This window comes from Esox lucius, chromosome 24 (assembly GCF_011004845.1).
Source record: "Esox lucius isolate fEsoLuc1 chromosome 24, fEsoLuc1.pri, whole genome shotgun sequence".
NCBI classification, from domain to species: Eukaryota; Metazoa; Chordata; class Actinopteri; order Esociformes; family Esocidae; genus Esox; species Esox lucius.
Window position 1 is genome coordinate 19,171,304 of NC_047592.1, and position 16,963 is coordinate 19,188,266.

The 16,963-nt window shown below is 39.7% G+C and overlaps 1 protein-coding gene across 2 annotated transcripts in view; it reads right to left on the reverse strand.

Moving 5' to 3' along the window:
- Positions 1–16,688, reverse strand: part of LOC109615035 (basement membrane-specific heparan sulfate proteoglycan core protein-like) — a 21,869-nt gene extending 5,181 nt beyond the window's left edge. The window contains exons 1-11 of one of the 2 annotated variants that reach the window (XM_034290640.1): positions 16,671–16,688; positions 9,463–9,606; positions 9,329–9,364; positions 7,473–7,736; positions 7,026–7,286; positions 6,638–6,910; positions 6,005–6,265; positions 5,617–5,889; positions 1,683–2,003; positions 1,320–1,598; positions 84–179 (exon numbers count right to left, since the gene is read on the reverse strand). In XM_034290640.1, the coding sequence (XP_034146531.1) occupies positions 84–179; positions 1,320–1,598; positions 1,683–2,003; positions 5,617–5,889; positions 6,005–6,265; positions 6,638–6,910; positions 7,026–7,286; positions 7,473–7,736; positions 9,329–9,364; positions 9,463–9,493 (2,095 nt within the window). In that variant the 5' untranslated portion in view covers positions 9,494–9,606; positions 16,671–16,688. The remainder of the gene's footprint in view (positions 1–83; positions 180–1,319; positions 1,599–1,682; positions 2,004–5,616; positions 5,890–6,004; positions 6,266–6,637; positions 6,911–7,025; positions 7,287–7,472; positions 7,737–9,328; positions 9,365–9,462; positions 9,607–16,670) is intronic. The other variant, XM_034290641.1, reaches the window with a different exon arrangement.
- Positions 16,689–16,963: the final 275 nt, after the last annotated feature.

Here is a 16,963-nt window from a genome sequence, read left to right on the forward strand (position 1 = left end):
ACCGCCATAACTAAGAGTTGCAAATCTTATCTTCAACCGGAAAACTTAGTGAATGGTAAAAGTCTCACAAAGTCTTTATTTACCTCGACACAGCAGGACCAAGAAGATGGTCAGTAGAACAACAGCAACAACCGGACCCACAACCACTCCTACTAGGACTGATGTAGAGGATACAGGAACTATGACAGGAGAGAGAACAGCAAGACACCATGAGATGCAGAATAAAGTCACTGTAAATAAAATAAATAAAGGATGGGACATATTTAATTATGCCTTGGATACAGAATATACATTTGTGTTAAGAAAACCTGCAGGACTGCAGAGACTATCCTTATGTAACACCTGCTCCTCATGATGTTGTGTAACACCTGCTCCTCATGATGTTGTGTAACACCTGCTCCTCATGATGTTGTGTAACACCTGCTCCTCATGATGTTGTGTAACACCTGCTCCTCATGACATTGTGTAACACCTGCTCCTCATGATGTTGTGTAACACCTGCTCCTCATGATGTTGTGTAACACCTGCTCCTCATGACGTTGTGTAACACCTGCTCCTCATGACGTTGTGTAACACCTGCTCCTCATGATGTTGTGTAACACCTGCTCCTCATGATGTTGTGTAACACCTGCTCCTCTCCAGTGCTCCACCTCATCGGTGTACTAACCACCAGCAGGAGACTGATGTCAGAGACACACCCCACGGACACACCTGCTCCCAATCACCTATTTACTTCTGTATATGAATGTTGTTTGTGATGTTTTATGTATGGATTGTTGTTTCTTTGTTGGAGAACCATGTGGTTTTCTATAAATGAGACTAATCCTAAAGCTGCATTATCGTTGTGTTGTTGTTTTCCTTTTTGCCTCATCAGTTTAACACTCAACCCTCACATTTCACAATGTAGTAAATGTAATGTGATCATGAACAATGTCTCACCTCTCACTGTCACCCAGCTTTCAGGAGATTCTATTTGATCTGATTTACATTTATAGAAACCTTGATCTGACTTAGATACTGTAGGGATGGTCATCTCTCGTGTGGTGTTATTACTGATGAGCACTCCAACTTTGCCTTGGTGTTAGTGTGTGGTTGATTTCTATGTGTACAGAGAAGAGTCACAGAGTCTCCTTCAGTCACAGGATGGGCTGGACTCACCAAAGTGACATTACCAGCTGTGTAACATAACATATTTATAATACTGTCAATCTGGAATCAACACTTATTCACTGGCTTCAGAGCTTCCATCATTCAGTTACAGAATAAAATAAAATAATATCTCCTATCAGAATACTAAAATGACTGCCTCATGGACCTACCAGACACTGTGATGTTGACAGCATTACTGTACTGTCCTGATCCAGACTCACACCAGTACACTCCACTGTCCCCTGTGTCTGTGGAGGTGATGGTACATGTGGACCCTGTTATTGATCCCCAGTTAGGGGAACACCCTGACTCCACTCCTGTCTCTGTGTATCTCATCAGTCTCCATCCAGTAGAGTTTCCCTTCAGATCACAGGTCAGTGAGAGAGACTTTGATGTAAAGTGTTGAGTTCTGTTGGGACTTATTCTGACAGACACTGAAGACTGCAGATCTGAACAAAGACAGACAGAGTCAAACCTTTCATTGCTCATTTTGTACACATAGGGGTAACCTAAATATAATTAAATGTACCTACCTCTTGACCAGAGAAACTGAGGTTCACTGTAGTCTGTGTAATAGACTGGGTCTCCTCTCCCAGCTCTACACACATATCCTCCTGTGTCAGTAGGACCAGCAGGACTCAGAGTGTAAGACTCTTCAGTAGTCCCATATCCAGATAGGGGCTCTACAGAGTAGGACTTGTCCAATAGAGAGGGTAACCCAGCTCTGTAGGGAACAGTCTTGTACCAGGAGAACCTCCAGCCTGTAGACGACTCTTTAACTTCACAGTTCAGAGTCACTGAGTCTCCAGGGTTCATCCACTGAGGAGAGATACTCAGGACAGCCTTGGATTGATCTGTGAGGAGACGGGAAAAGTATCAAACTGTCAATCTCACAAAGTATTCAAGTATGCTTAGTAAAAGTAATAATATGGCTGTTTGAGGGGGTTTATTAAGTGAGAAATCAAAGTTTAATTGATTTAGCCCTTTACATTTTGAAAATCTGACCTATGGTTTAAAGATAGTTGAATTTTCTCATGGGAAATGGGGATCCAGGAAATGTGTTGATATTTCACATATGTCACAGAATGTTATGTCTGCTCATTTTGTCCAGACACAGCATTTGATCATCAAGTAACCAAATAGTTATGTCCCAATTCAGTCAGGAAATAGCAACATCTTTTGTGAAGGAGAAACCAGACCGCTGTTTTGTTTCTAAAAGGGAAGAAACGGACTAAAAGTGAGTGAGAACTTCATTAATTCATAACATAGTTATTGAGTTATGAACTGGTGGAATAAATGGCTCAAGTCAGAACAAGGAGGACGTCAAGTTCTCATTTGAGTAATCTTGTTGGCAGGGACATGTTGGTGTCTAAACTGCCAACTGTGAAGGATATCCTGAGGTAGAGCATCTACTGGAGGGAGCAAAGTGAAGATGACAGGAGGAACTACCCAGTGGACCAGCTGGTGAGGGACATCTACCCTGGTCTGATTTGTCAGTGGAGCAAAGCTAATGCTCTTTTTAAGCCACCTGTTATCAATGAGAGGGTGACTATCATGTCCAAGCTCAAGGAGGTCTTGAATCCGGCAGTGAAGTTCTCTCTTGGGAAGGGGAAACTTGATTCCAAAGAGAGGTTCATGGTCAAGTTAGACAAGTTATTTGATATTTTGACATGAAAGTGTCAGATTACCAGTTGTGAGGAGGGAGGTTGTGAAGGGCTGTGGGATCCAAGCCCACATTAACTGTTTCTGCAGCAGAGAGAAAAATGGCCTGCCAGAGCATAAGAGACAGGTGAGGACATTGGAAAGGCAGCAGGTGGAAAAGAAGGCAGAGAAAAGGAGAAGGAGGGAAATGCTGCAGCAGCAGAGAAGGCAGCCAGGAAAGATATGGGATTGAAGAGAAGTAATGCGGAAGATGAGCTCTTCCCTGAAACTGACCCTGGGCCTGTTGTGGAGGTACAAAACAACAATGTTGAGATTCCAAACACTGCCCTTGCTAGTGTAAGGTATGGCATAGGGCTGAGGCCAACCACAGCTTTAACAACTGCCCCCCTGACTGATGTGAGAATCATCACAGAAGACAACACAAGTGATTGATAAGAATAAGGTCAAGAGAACACAGGAGAAGTTGATGAGATTAGCTGGGTGAAGAGTTGGTGGAGAAATGCAGGGAGGAGGAGGGGGGGTCTCCTGCATCCTCTTTGATGGGAGGATTGACCTGACTAATGTGATGATGGAAGATGAGGGCAGTGACCAATCTTTTCCTGCCAAGATCAAGGAAGAACACTATAGTGTTGCTAGAGAGCCTGGCAGTAACTATCTGTTCCAATTTACCCCAGAAAAATCTACTAAACAGTAGTCACATGCTGAGCAGATTGCTAAGGTCCTGTTGGACCGGCTACAAGAGAAGGCTTTTGATAAGTTTTTGGGGGCCATTGGAGGAGACTCAACAAATGTCAACACTGGTATGAATGTTGGAGTGATGAGGAAGCTGGTGCTGGCACACCTGGAGTTAACAAAACTCCATCAAAACTCCATCAACACCCTTTTACAAGATAAGAGGGATGGAGGGATCAGGGCTCAGGAGAAGAGGGATGGAGGGATCAGGGCTCAGGAGAAGAGGGATGGAGGGATCAGGGCTCAGGAGAAGAGGGATGGAGGGATCAGGGCTCAGGAGAAGAGGGATGGAGGGATCAGGGCTCAGGAGAAGAGGGATGGAGGGATCAGGGCTCAGGAGAAGAGGGATGGAGGGATCAGGGTTCAGGAGAAGAGGGATGGAGGGATCAGGGCTCAGGAGACCAGCAGGAGGCCAAGAATGAATCAAAGAAGGACTTGTGTAACCTGGCAAAGTTCAGGAAGTCAGGAGATTGTTCCTTGTAATTGTTTCCAGTGATATTCATGCAGTTCACTAGTTCATAAATATGTACATTAGATTTGGCTCCATAAATATGAAGGATTTCCTTTATATCTGGGACCCTTGGGGGACTGAGGGGTTTCCCCCCCTTTCACTACTTTTACATTAGACTATAAACAATATGTAATGTTTATGGACCATCATGAACTTGGCTTCAAATCATTCTAAATAACATCAACTGATATAAACATGCATGAAAATGTACTTATGAAGGTAGTATTTGAGTGATTATGCACAATGAACTAATAATTAAAAAAAAAATCCGATTTTTTCTATACATCATTTAATTCTGACCACAACACAACAGTCTCGATTCGTTTTTCAAACACAAATGTTTTCTGCAAACACTAATTCTTACACAAATATGCATTGTATCACAACAAATGTGAACAGAACAATGAAATAATTCACCTTTTGTGCAAACTGTCCAATATGCTTTTGACACCCATTCTTCCATTTATCATTGATTACCAGGTGATACCAGACCACAAACACCCATGTGGAACAGTTCTCCAATTCCAAATACGGAAAGCAAATATCTATAATGATCACATTTGGAGTACATTATTTATGATAAATATTTTACTTGATGTTAACATCTAATTTTGGAAAACTGCTGTGCATTAGCATCTTGGCAGCATTATCAAAAGTATTTGACCCCTGCAGCGTATTTCATGTATTTTGACTCATCATTTTTAATTAATAAATCTTTGTGTTAAATCTTCATTCGGACCGAAGCCTCATCCTTCTTCAGAGATTCTGATACACGTTAATTCTTAACAAAACATATCCTTTCTGTACGACACGTTATCGTTGCGCTAGGACAAAATCCTAAAACGTTAGCATCCAAGCTATGACTACAAACTTTAACTTTCCATATTGTATTTCGCTCTAGTATACAAACTCATTATGTCCCACCTATTGATTTGCTCAAAAACGTAACAGAAACCTTCCCCTGATTGGGTAAAATAAATTATTTTGCCTATTAACAGCCTTCCATTGGTTGATTTTGCATTGATGCGGTCACCCATCAGCCCATCCATTGGTCAGGTGCATAAGGGTAAAGCTTGCATTAGGATAGATGACCACGACCAGGAAAGACATGAGCAATCGACCCAGACATGATTTTTATTTGCTCGACATCAGGAAAACGGTGATGTTAACCGATTCTCGCTATCATTAACAGTATTAAAGATATTTAATATTAGGTGGATTCAGGAGATCCACGTCCCGATAGTCCGTGAAGGGTTTTAATGTATTTAGTGGTTCGAAAGGGTCAAATTGGCAATTTAGAAACACAAAGAATTATGTAGATTAAAACAATCCTACCTATAAAATAAACCGATATTTGAATTTCCCAGGAAACACTACATAATTTAGACACCCCTCATGTTAGGAATTCCTTCAGAGTCATGTTATTACCTGAGTATGACTCGTCCTACTACAGCACTATGAGCTACAATTAAGGTGATTAAGTTGACTAAATATTATGACCTAGATTATGTTCTGTTCACGTTAGACAGCAACCAATAACAATACAACATGCTTGGACTCACCAGTAACCTGTATGTGGACTGGTTCACTGTACTGGGTGTAGTAGACAGGGTCTCCTCTCCCAGCTCTACACCTGTACTGTCCTCCATCAGAGACACTGACCTGGCTGAGTGTGTAGGAGGATCCAGAGGTTGTGTTTACTGGTTCAGAGTCTTGTCTGTGTCTGTACCAGTAAAACCTCCATCCAGAAGACTCTACAGTACAGGTCAGTGTCACATTGTCTCCTGTCAATATGTCCTTTTGGTCTGAACTCAGGGTGGCCTTTGGCTGATTAGCTGTTTGGATTTAAGTGGTATGAGTTGAAAATCCTCTATACTAACACACAGTACTTCTAACACATCTATGCTACCAACAAACAAGTTAGTGATAGAGTTTTTACAGTGAACTCACCAGTGACACTGATTTTGAGGAAAACACTGCGTTGTGACGACTGGGGACGATCTGTTCTTCTCCCCTGACACTGGTACTGACTCACCTGGTCAGACAGAGTGCTGATGGTTGTAGAAGGTGAACCAGGACTCTGTAGTTTATCCTTTCTGTACCACCAGTATGTCCAGTCTGTGTAGTTTAAAATGTCACACTGCAGAGTAACAGTCTCCCCAGAGTAGAGGAGACCATGAGGAGAGACACTCACTGAGGCTGTTGGTAGAGCTGTAGAAACACAAATATAAATGAAGACAAAGATGTCAGTAAGCCAATATTTCAGATGAATGATCTTTCCTCTGTATACTGTAGTACTGTATTAATGACACTTACAACATAAATAGTGGCACACTGATAATGATTACATGATTTCCTCAAATAATAGCGTTCCATAAAAAAGAGACAAGGATATTGTGATAGAATTGCATTTTTTTTTTAAAGATAATTTAGTTTACCTGTACCACTGATGGGGTTCTATTCTTGATTAATGATTTACAACAGCTTCATTTGTTGTAATACACATGATATTCAAGAGAATTTACCATATCCTAGATTCATTTACATCCATGTAAGATAATTAAAACAAGTTTTTATACTCACCAGTAACCTGTATGTGGACTGGTTCACTGTACTGGGTGTAGTAGACAGGGTCTCCTCTCCCAGCTCTACACCTGTACTGTCCTCCATCAGAGACACTGACCTGGCTGAGTGTGTAGGAGGATCCAGAGGATGTGTTTACTGGTTCAGAGTCTTGTCTGTGTCTGTACCAGTAAAACCTCCATCCAGAAGACTCTACAGTACAGGTCAGTGTCACATTGTCTCCTGTCAATATGTCCTTTTGGTCTGAACTCAGGGTGGCCTTTGGCTGATTAGCTGTTTGGATTTAAGTGGTATGAGTTGAAAATCCTCTATACTAACACACAGTACTTCTAACACATCTATGCTACCAACAAACAAGTTAGTGATAGAGTTTTTACAGTGAACTCACCAGTGACACTGATTTTGAGGGAAACACTGCGTTGTGACGACTGGGGACGATCTGTTCTTCTCCCCTGACACTGGTACTGACTCACCTGGTCAGACAGAGTGGTGATGGTTTTAGAAGGTGAACCAGGACTCTGTAGTTGTTCATTTCTGTACCACCAGAATGTCCAGTCTGTGTAGTCTGATATGTCACACTGCAGAGTAACAGTCTCTCCAGAGTAGAGGAGACCATGAGGAGAGACACTCACTGAGGCTGTTGGTAGAGCTGTAAAAACATTGACATAAATGAAAGGAAATACAGTCACATCAACAATCTTTCCTAAGTATGATCTTACCTTTGTATAATAATGTAACTGATGCCAAACAAAAATACTGACAGAATAAATAGACACACCGAGAGTCATAGGATTATTTGGTTATTGAATATAAGTTGGTTTCTAAGGGATCTTACCAGTAGTACTGATGGAGTGATTAGGACTAATATATGATGACTGGGGCTGATCTGTCCTCTTCCCCTGACACTGGTACTGACCAGCATTGTTAGGGAGAATGATGGTGGTGGTTTTACTGGTCTCACTGGGAAGGAGTCCATTATCTTTGTACCACACATAAGTCCAGTCTGTGTATTCTGGTATGTAACACTGTAGAGTGACTCGGTCTCCTGTGTACAGTGGCTCCTGGGGAGAGACTATCTTCACTGAGGCCCTGGGCAGATCTGTGGAAACAATAATACATGAATGTAACTACATCAGTTCCTGTATATTTCTTTCTCAACCCTTCAGAGACAAACATCCAGTAATAATAAACATCATTCTGTTTTCAATGGGGCTCCACATATTAATTACAATGACAATGTTACAACAGATGTTTTGGTAGAAACGTCTGAACAGCTTCCTTAAAGACACCTCCAACTAAAAGTCATTATACAGCTGAGATTAAAAAGCAAGCAAACAAGCAAATTTATTAATATAGCACAAATTATACATCGTAGCAATCTAATGTGCTTTACAAAGAAAAATATATGAAAGTACAATAACAAAAAAACAAAAACATCGGCACAAATGAATACATCATAATAATAAAAAATACAATAAGAAAACTCATAGAGAATAAAAATGGGATAAAAACATAGGAAGCTATTAGTGTGGTTAAGTTTAAGTGCTCAGTCATAGGCACGTGAGAAGAGAAGTGTTTTTAAAATTAGAGGTGATATTTCAAAACACTTTCAGTTTGACTGCATCACTCCACTCAGAATCATAATGGACACTTCTGTGTCTTCTCCTACAACTGTATTCACCGCTGTCAGATGTGTAGACAGGACTGATTCTGTACTCAGGCTTTGTGTCAGAGTAAACTGACTGATCATTCTTAATAAAGTCATACTACTCCCAGTCAGAGTCTCCTCCTTCTACCACACATCTGATATTGACAGTCTCTCCAGTGAATATTGGACTGCTTCAGTGTCTCTACAGGCTTTATTCACAAACAACATCATAGCACAATTACCTTCAGTATCAGGAATATAATAAAACAGTAACTATATTGACCTCTCTGTGACACATTATTTTGAGCGTCCCAATGTCAATCTGTAGATGGTCTAAAGATAGTAATTGTCACGATTTTGGAGAAGCAGGACCCAAGTGTAGACTTAAAGGACAAATAAAAGATTTAATTGGGGGAACAGAAGCGGGAAAACCGAAGAAAAACCACAGATTCAAAACAAGAAAACAGGCAGGCAAAACCACAGACTTAAACCAAGGGATGGACATAAACCAAGCACAAAAACACAATGACTGACAAAGGACTAACAGAAGAGGACAAACTAAATAAGGAGCTAATGAGGACCAACAAGACACAGGAACAAACAACAAGGACAGACACAGGTTGTGGGTAAGGACACAAACAAAAACCAAACATTACAGGGCTACATTCAAAACCAAAGCCAAACCAAAACAGAACGTCACAGTAATACTATCCAGTAATACTACCCACTTTAAACAAACTATCGGTTGATGAACAACTGCTTGCTAAGGTTTGGTTTAGAATAAGGTTTTGGGTTAGAATATAGGTAAGGGTTATGGTAAGTAGATAGTTCAAATGTTACAGATAGTCAGTAGATAATCTGTAGAGCATCTAAAAGCACTCCTTTGGGACTCTCAAAATAAAGTGTTACTGACTTCTCTTAATCACATACACAACTAAAACACCTATTTAGTAAAAATGAACTTGAAAAAGGAAAGGTAGTGACAGAGACAAAAAGGATGAAGCACAGTGAAATTGATCAAGTGCATGAATATCTTCCATTACCTTGAGAGTGACCACAGTAGATGAGGGTATTCAGTACTATGACAAAGACATAGAAAGTCATTATAATACAGTAGTAACACAGTAATGTAAACTGTATTGTAGTGATAGAGTAGTTATATTAAGTCAGTACTCACAGAGTAGAACACAGAACCAGGAATGAACCATTCTGTCTTGGTGACGAGTAACTCTCTCTGAACAACAGTTTTACCTACTTACTTCCTATATGATGAGAGTCTTGTTAGATCACGCCTCTTCACCATCACACAGACAATACTGACCTGAAATCAAGACATGTAAAAGACTATGAGCAACCATTTTGTTGCAGTTGATCCAACGATCAGAACAACATCATATGTTTGGCTAAATGGTCTGCTCCTGGGTTCTTGCTCATTATAAGTAGAATAAAGAAGAGAGAGATGAGAAGAGATCAGACTTTCTGGTATTTTTCCCTACATACAGATTTACACTAGGTTTGAATTAGCCTCCCCTCAGTCTTTTACTAAGTTGGCTACTGGTGGTGAACCAAGCCTGTTAACCTCACTGCCCGGAAAGGAAATAGACAGGTTCAGAGAGCCTCCCTTTTCACACACTGTAAATAGTGAGCACAAACCACACATTTTAATTACATAATTTTTTCACACAGTGCCAGATGATGTCAGTTCTTTTTATCTTACTTTATATTTTGGATGAAGATCTGAAACCATTCAGTTAGAAAGAGACAATATCCAGAAAGGGAAAACATAATGTAAAATCCTTACATATTAAAATAAGATATTAAATATTGTTTGATTAACAACAAAATAGTTCAAATTGTAATGATCACAAAGATGATTCAGTCTGACCAATGACATCATCAGATCGTAACATGTCTTCAGGAGAAACTGTTCCAATAAAACAGAAATAGTTGACCCTGGCCAAATGTCTAGTAACATTTTAAATGAACCATTTAATTCAACCATTAACAGTGATATGAGCATGAAATAAAGGAGAAAAAACATCTGGATCATTGGCTATAAGATTCCCTGTAAGAAAGTTCTCAACTCCAGCTCTGAAGTTTTCTACCATCAGTATGATGGACACCAGTAGAAATGGAGACACCACCAGTAGACCACACAGCAGTCTGGACAGAGAGATGGAGACCAGAGAAACTGGAGGGACTATTTATTTTAATGTTGTACTGCAAGCTTTGGCCCAACTAGTCAAGCAGTATGTTAAGTGAAGGAGTATCATAGATTGAATATACAGTTTTGCTACCTCTATAGTCTACAAAGCGGAAATGATCTAGGTTGAATTTGGTCATTTGAGTTACCTTTTTACTCTTGCAAGGATCCTGGAGGGGGCCTGGGAATATGCACATCCAGTCTACATGTGTTTTGTGGATCTGGAGAAGGCGTATGACCGGGTCCCCTGGGAGATACTGTGGGAGGTGCAGCGGGAGTATGGGGTGAGGAGGTCCCTTCTGAGGGCTATCCAATCCCTGTACGTCCAAAGTGAGAGCTGTGTTCGGGTTCTCGGTAGTAAGTCAGACTCGTTCCAGGTGGGGGTTGGCCTCCGCCAGGGCTGCGCTTTGTCACCAATCCTGTTTGTAACTTTTATGGACAGGATATCGAGGCGTAGTCGGGGTGAGGATGGGTTGCAGTTCGGTGGGCTGGGGATCTCACCGCTGCTTTTTGCGGATGATGTGGTTCTGATGGCATCATCGGACTGTGACCTTCAGCACTCACTGGACCGGTTCACAGCCGAGTGCGAAGCGGTTGGGATGAGGATTAGCACCTCTAAATCTGAGGCCATGGTTCTCAGCAGGAAACCGATGGAGTGCCTTCTCCGGGTAGGGAATGAGGCGTTACCCCAAGTAAAGGAGTTCAAGTATCTCTGGGTCTTGTTCGCGAGTGAGGGGACAATGGTGCGGGAGATTGGTAGGAGAATCGGAGCAGCGGGGGAGGTATTGCATTCGCTTTACCGCAATGTTGTGGCAAAAAGAGAGCTGAGCCGGAAGGCAAAGCTCTCGATATACCAGTATATTTCTACACTGGCCTGGGAACGCCTCGGGATCCCCCAGTCAGAGCTGGCAAATGTGGCTCGGGAAAGGGAAGTTTGGGGTCCCCTGCTGGAGCTGCTGCCCCCGCGACCGGAGCAGATAAGCGGATGAAGATGAGTTACCTTATCATAAAGACTATTTTTTTACATTGAGATGCAAACATGAGTCACATTGTAACCTGGAACATCACAGTAGTGAGTTCTGTGCAGCTTGTTGTTTGCTCTTTGCATGAACACACAGCTCCAGAAAATTAATAGACCACTGCCCCTTTTACTTTCCTTTCCAAAAAAGCCGAAAAGGAGGGTTTTGAGTGAGGAACAGAAAGGTTAAAATTAAGACACCATTGCAAATGGAATACTTTGCCATTAAGATGTTACATTTATTAGATATCCTTACATGACACGGTCAGTTGTACAGCATCACTGGTTCTGGATTCCTTGTTTCCCTTTACACCCATACAGGTATATGACCCAGTATGAGATGTGTAGACAGGACTGATTCTGTACTCAGTATTTGTGTCAGAATCAACTGACTGACCATTCTTAATAAAGTCATAAACCCAGTCAGAGTCTCCTCCTTCTATGACACATCTGATAGTGATAGTCTCTCCTCTGAATATTGGACTGTTGGGCTTCAGTGTCACTACAGGATTTAGTTTACCTACACAAACAAAACCATCATAATACAATTACCTTCAGTATCAGACAAAATAAAATACCTATTACAGAAACTTCTCTGAAACAAAAACAACTAAATCCCCTATTTAGTAAAAATGAACATGAACAAGGAAAGGCAGTGACAAACACAGAGGATGAAGAACAGAGAGATTGAGGTCTGATCAAATTAATGAATATCTATCATTACCTTGAGAGTGACCACAGTAGATGAGGGTATTCAGTACTACAACAAAGACAAAGAATGTAATTACAGCACAGTAGTAATACAGTAATATACACTGTATTGTAGTAATAGAGTAGTAATTAACTTTAGTTCACCTGGTACTCATAACAAACATATAAAATAGAATTCACAGAGTAGAACAGAGAACCAGGAATGAACCATTCTGTCTTGGTTATGATTAACTCCCTCTGAACAATAGTCAAATTAAAAGTAAAATGTATTTATAAAGCACATTTAAAAACAACTTATGTCGACCAAAGTGCTGTACAGTCAAAACATATAGCCAACTAAACCTATATATAGGACATGACAAACAGAAACAGAACTTACTACCCATTTGATAAAGAAAAAAGATAGGTCTTAAGATGAGATATAAAGATGTTGCTACTAGTAGAGGCCTTAATATATAAAGGTAGGCTGTTCCACAACTTTGGAGCAGCAAAAGAAAAGGCCCGATCTCCTTTAAACTTCAGATGTGACGTGGAACACAAAAGCAGTTTGTTGGACGACCTAAGGGTCCTTGAGGAAGAGTGCTGCTAAGGAGGTCTGAAATATAGAAGGCTGCTGATCCATGTAGGGCATTAAAAACCACTAAAATAACCTTTATTTGTTTTGATGGCCTTTCATTACTAACCACTCTACTTGCTATATGATAAGGGTCTTGTTAAATCACGCCACTTCACCCTCTCACTGCCAAAACAGACATGAAATCAAGACATCTAAAAGACTATGAGCAACCTGTGAGGTTCTGTTCTGTTCCGTTTGGGTTTTTGTTTTTGAATGTAGCTCTGTTATTTTGGGGTTTTGTGTGTGTTTCTACATGCAGCCTGTCCTTGTCCATATTGTTCCCACCTGTACCTTATTTACTCCCTCATTGTGTCCTTATTTAAGTTCCTCCTGCCACAGTGTTTTGTGTTGGTCATTGTTGTTAGTGAGTTGGTTCTGTATCCTGTACCTGCCATTTGTGCCTTTTGTATTTTTCTTCTGTGAAACATCATTAAACCTCTGTGTCCTGCAGTTGATGCAATGTTTATTTTCAGACTAAGATCTTATGTTTGGCTAAAACGTTTGAACCTGGTTGCTTCTTTGTTATTAGAAGAATAAAGAATAGAAACATGTGATGAGATCAGTTTCTGGTATTGTTCCCTACATACAGATGTACATTAGGTTTGAATTAGCCTCCCTTCCTTAGTTGGCTGTTGGTGGTGAGACTAGCTAGTTGACCTCACTTATTCCACTGCCCACAAAGGAAATGGACAGGTTCAGAGACCCTCCTTTTTCACACATTGTAAATAGTGAGCACAAACCACATATTATAAATATATTTTTTTCTCACACAGGGCAAGTTTCTAGTTGACAGGTCTTTTTTACTTAAAAAAATTAAATGATAATTTAAACACTACATATTGTATTTACCCAGGTTCTTTTCGTCTTATTTTAAGTAATGAAGACCAGAGACCATGCATTTAGACAAATACAGTTCTGGAAAAAATATATCGATTTTTCTTTCCTTTCCAAAAAAAAGTAAAAGTTTTGAGTGAGGAACAGAAGCATTAAAATTGCAGTGGTCTCTTATTTTTAACCCTTCTGTTACTCTCTCAAAACTTTCTCAAAAACTTTCCTCAACTTTTTGTAAAATAAAGAAAAAGGTTTTTCCCGGAACTGTATGTAATAATAGAAGAAATCAATGAAAGTGCAAAAAATATCCCCCCAAAAAATCCACAACTACTTACAAAAACATAAGCATACAGACATTTATAGCTGAAAATATAAAACAAAAAATTCTTAAAAACATGTCTAACTCAATGAGTTTCTACTGTAATGATCACAAAGAGGATTCAGTCTGATCAATCATATAGTCAGATTGTATCTAATCTACTGAACACAACCCTTTAGTACCGTACCTAACACATCTTAAACTGTATCAGAAGTTGTTTTCAGAGAAACAGCACCAGCAAAATACATTCAATAGAAATAGTTGACCCTGGGCAACCATTTAATTCAACCATTAACAGTGATATGATCATGAAATAAATAAGGAGAACATTTCACCACCAGTAAGATGGACACCAGTAGAAATGGAGACACCACCAGTAGACCACACAGCAGTCTGGACAGAGAGATGGAGACCAGAGAACCTGGAGAGACTATAATATACATATTTTACCATTAAGACACACAAACATACACACTGACACAGACACACACACTACTGTTTAAATGTTTGGAGTCACTTAATACATTTCGTTGTTTTTGAAAGAAGAGCAAATATTTTTTTAAATAAATAACATCAAATTGATTAGAAATACAGTGTAGACATTGTTAATGTTGTAAATCACTATTGTAGCTTGAAACGGTTGATTTTCTATGGATTATTTACATTGGCTCATAATCAGTAACCATCACTCCTGTGTTCCAATGGCTTGTTGTGTTTGCTAATTCAAGTTTATAATCTAAAAGGCTAATTGATCATTAGAAAACCCTTTTTTCGATTATGTTAGCCAGTGGGGTCGTTTGGCCTGGGTGTCCAGGGCTATATCCCTGGATCTCAAAAACTGACCAAAGAAATAATAATAAAAAATAGCCCCTGATCTATTCATCTATAATATCAATTGTGCATTATGACAATGTAGATGTGTAGGCCTGTAGCATGCGGGGGGGGGGGGTAATTTTAGTGATAATTTTTTGGTGATAATTGTGATAACTTTAGTGGTGTTTGTGTCATCTGCTTAAACCTTTTAAGGTTTTAAATACCAACAAATATTTAGCCAAAATTGTTGTAGTCCTGAGTACTGAGTATAGTCAGTATTTTTACAAAGACAAAGAAAATCATTATAGTACAGTAGTAATACACAAATGTAAACAGTGCTGCAATAAAAGAGTTTATGCTCATAAACACACAAAGTCATTACTCACAGAGTAAAACACAGAGCCAGGAGTGACCCATTCTGTTTCAGGAGTAACTCTCTCTGAACAACAGATCTCTACAAACATCCCCACTTCCTATATGATGATATTCTGGTTAGATTGCATCTCTTTACTCTCACAACAGCAAAAAGAGAGAGAGTAATATTCTAGAGGTACTTACAGAAACCATATTGTAATCAGCCATGTTCATTTTAGACCATTTCTCCTCATGGTTGACTACATGAACTACATGACTACAGGCTGGTTCCTTCTTCATTATTAGAAGAGAGGAGGAGAAAATGAGCTTTGTCACCTGAGATGAGTTCAGTTCAGATGTTCTGGTTTTACACCATAAAGGGACACACGGGCGAAATTGTCAATCACACATTGGGGGGGACAGCTGTGGGACTTTTTGTGTTGGCGCATGCACACCATTTTTTTAATCAAAATAAAATAATGTTTGTCCCAATGTTTGTAATTGTATAACACAACAAGGAATTTAATTACATCTGATCGTCAAACCAACGTATACTCACCCTGTAATGATTACAGCATCGGCATCAATTACAAGCCTGAATTGACAACAAAGCGGCCAGTGATCTCTCTCTTATATTCTTCTATAAACATATAGTGGCTATGGGGTGTCTCAGGGTTTCGTGATATTTGGCCAATATACTAGAGCTAAATGCTGTATCCAGACACTCCATGATGCATCATGCTAAGAATAGCTCTTAGCCATGTTATATTTGGCCATTTACTACAACTCCTTGTGCATTTTTGCTTAAGTATCTACAGTATACCATTTGTCACTCAGCTCAGCGTCCACCCTGCTCTCACTCACATCCGTCTGATTCTTTGCTGAAACTCGCTCTACTGGAGGAGACAAATAATACAGTCAGACAAACATATTTTGGCAAGAGCCCCCGGGGGTAACTGTCCCCCCCTCTTTATTTCACATTTATTTCCCACAACATGTCACCAATTTTATCCCACAACACTTTCCCTGGTTGGCACTGATCATGCACAATTAAAATTGTCCTTTGTCTAATGACAATTTATGTAGATATTCCCACCAAATTATTTTGTGATACATTTATGTAATTGTTTCATATTTTTAAAACATTTCAATAAGTAGAGCTATATCTTTGTTTTGAATCCACAATTACGACAGCCTTAAATAATCCACTGGTCTAGAGATTATCCCAATACTTAAAAAAAAATAATCACATTTTCTAAAAATCTAAACATCTTTTTCCCTTCATAAGTCTCATAAGAATGACCATGATCCACATAATCTTTTTCCTCTTAACTTTGCTTTTTTGTTTCAGCAATTAAACATTGTTCTTAGGGGCGGCTTGTTACCACATCTTACCCTATGACGTTACATTCACTCACAATGAATGTCAGTTACGAGCTATTAATGTCAGTCTGGTGTCCTGTACCTTAGAACATTAATTACTTCTCTGTTAAAAATGCCTAAAATCTCCAGAAACTTACTTTGTTTTTCTTTCCAAAGAAATTACGGATGACAGCTGCTGCAGTCTTTCTCTTGTTCATTTTTGGCCACTACTGTGAAATATAACAGCAACGCAATTCCAAAGGGATGAAAATGGTGAAGCCTGTCACTGACCGCTATCCCACTTTGCTTTAAAGCCAGGCTACATGCTAGCGTGTATTTACAGTAACGTTAGCTAGCTGTCGGCTAGCTTGTCAATAGTCCCTCCCATTCATACAAGCTGTATAGTATTACAGTCGAAATTCACAAATTCTACAATTCGAAATTCTAGTGA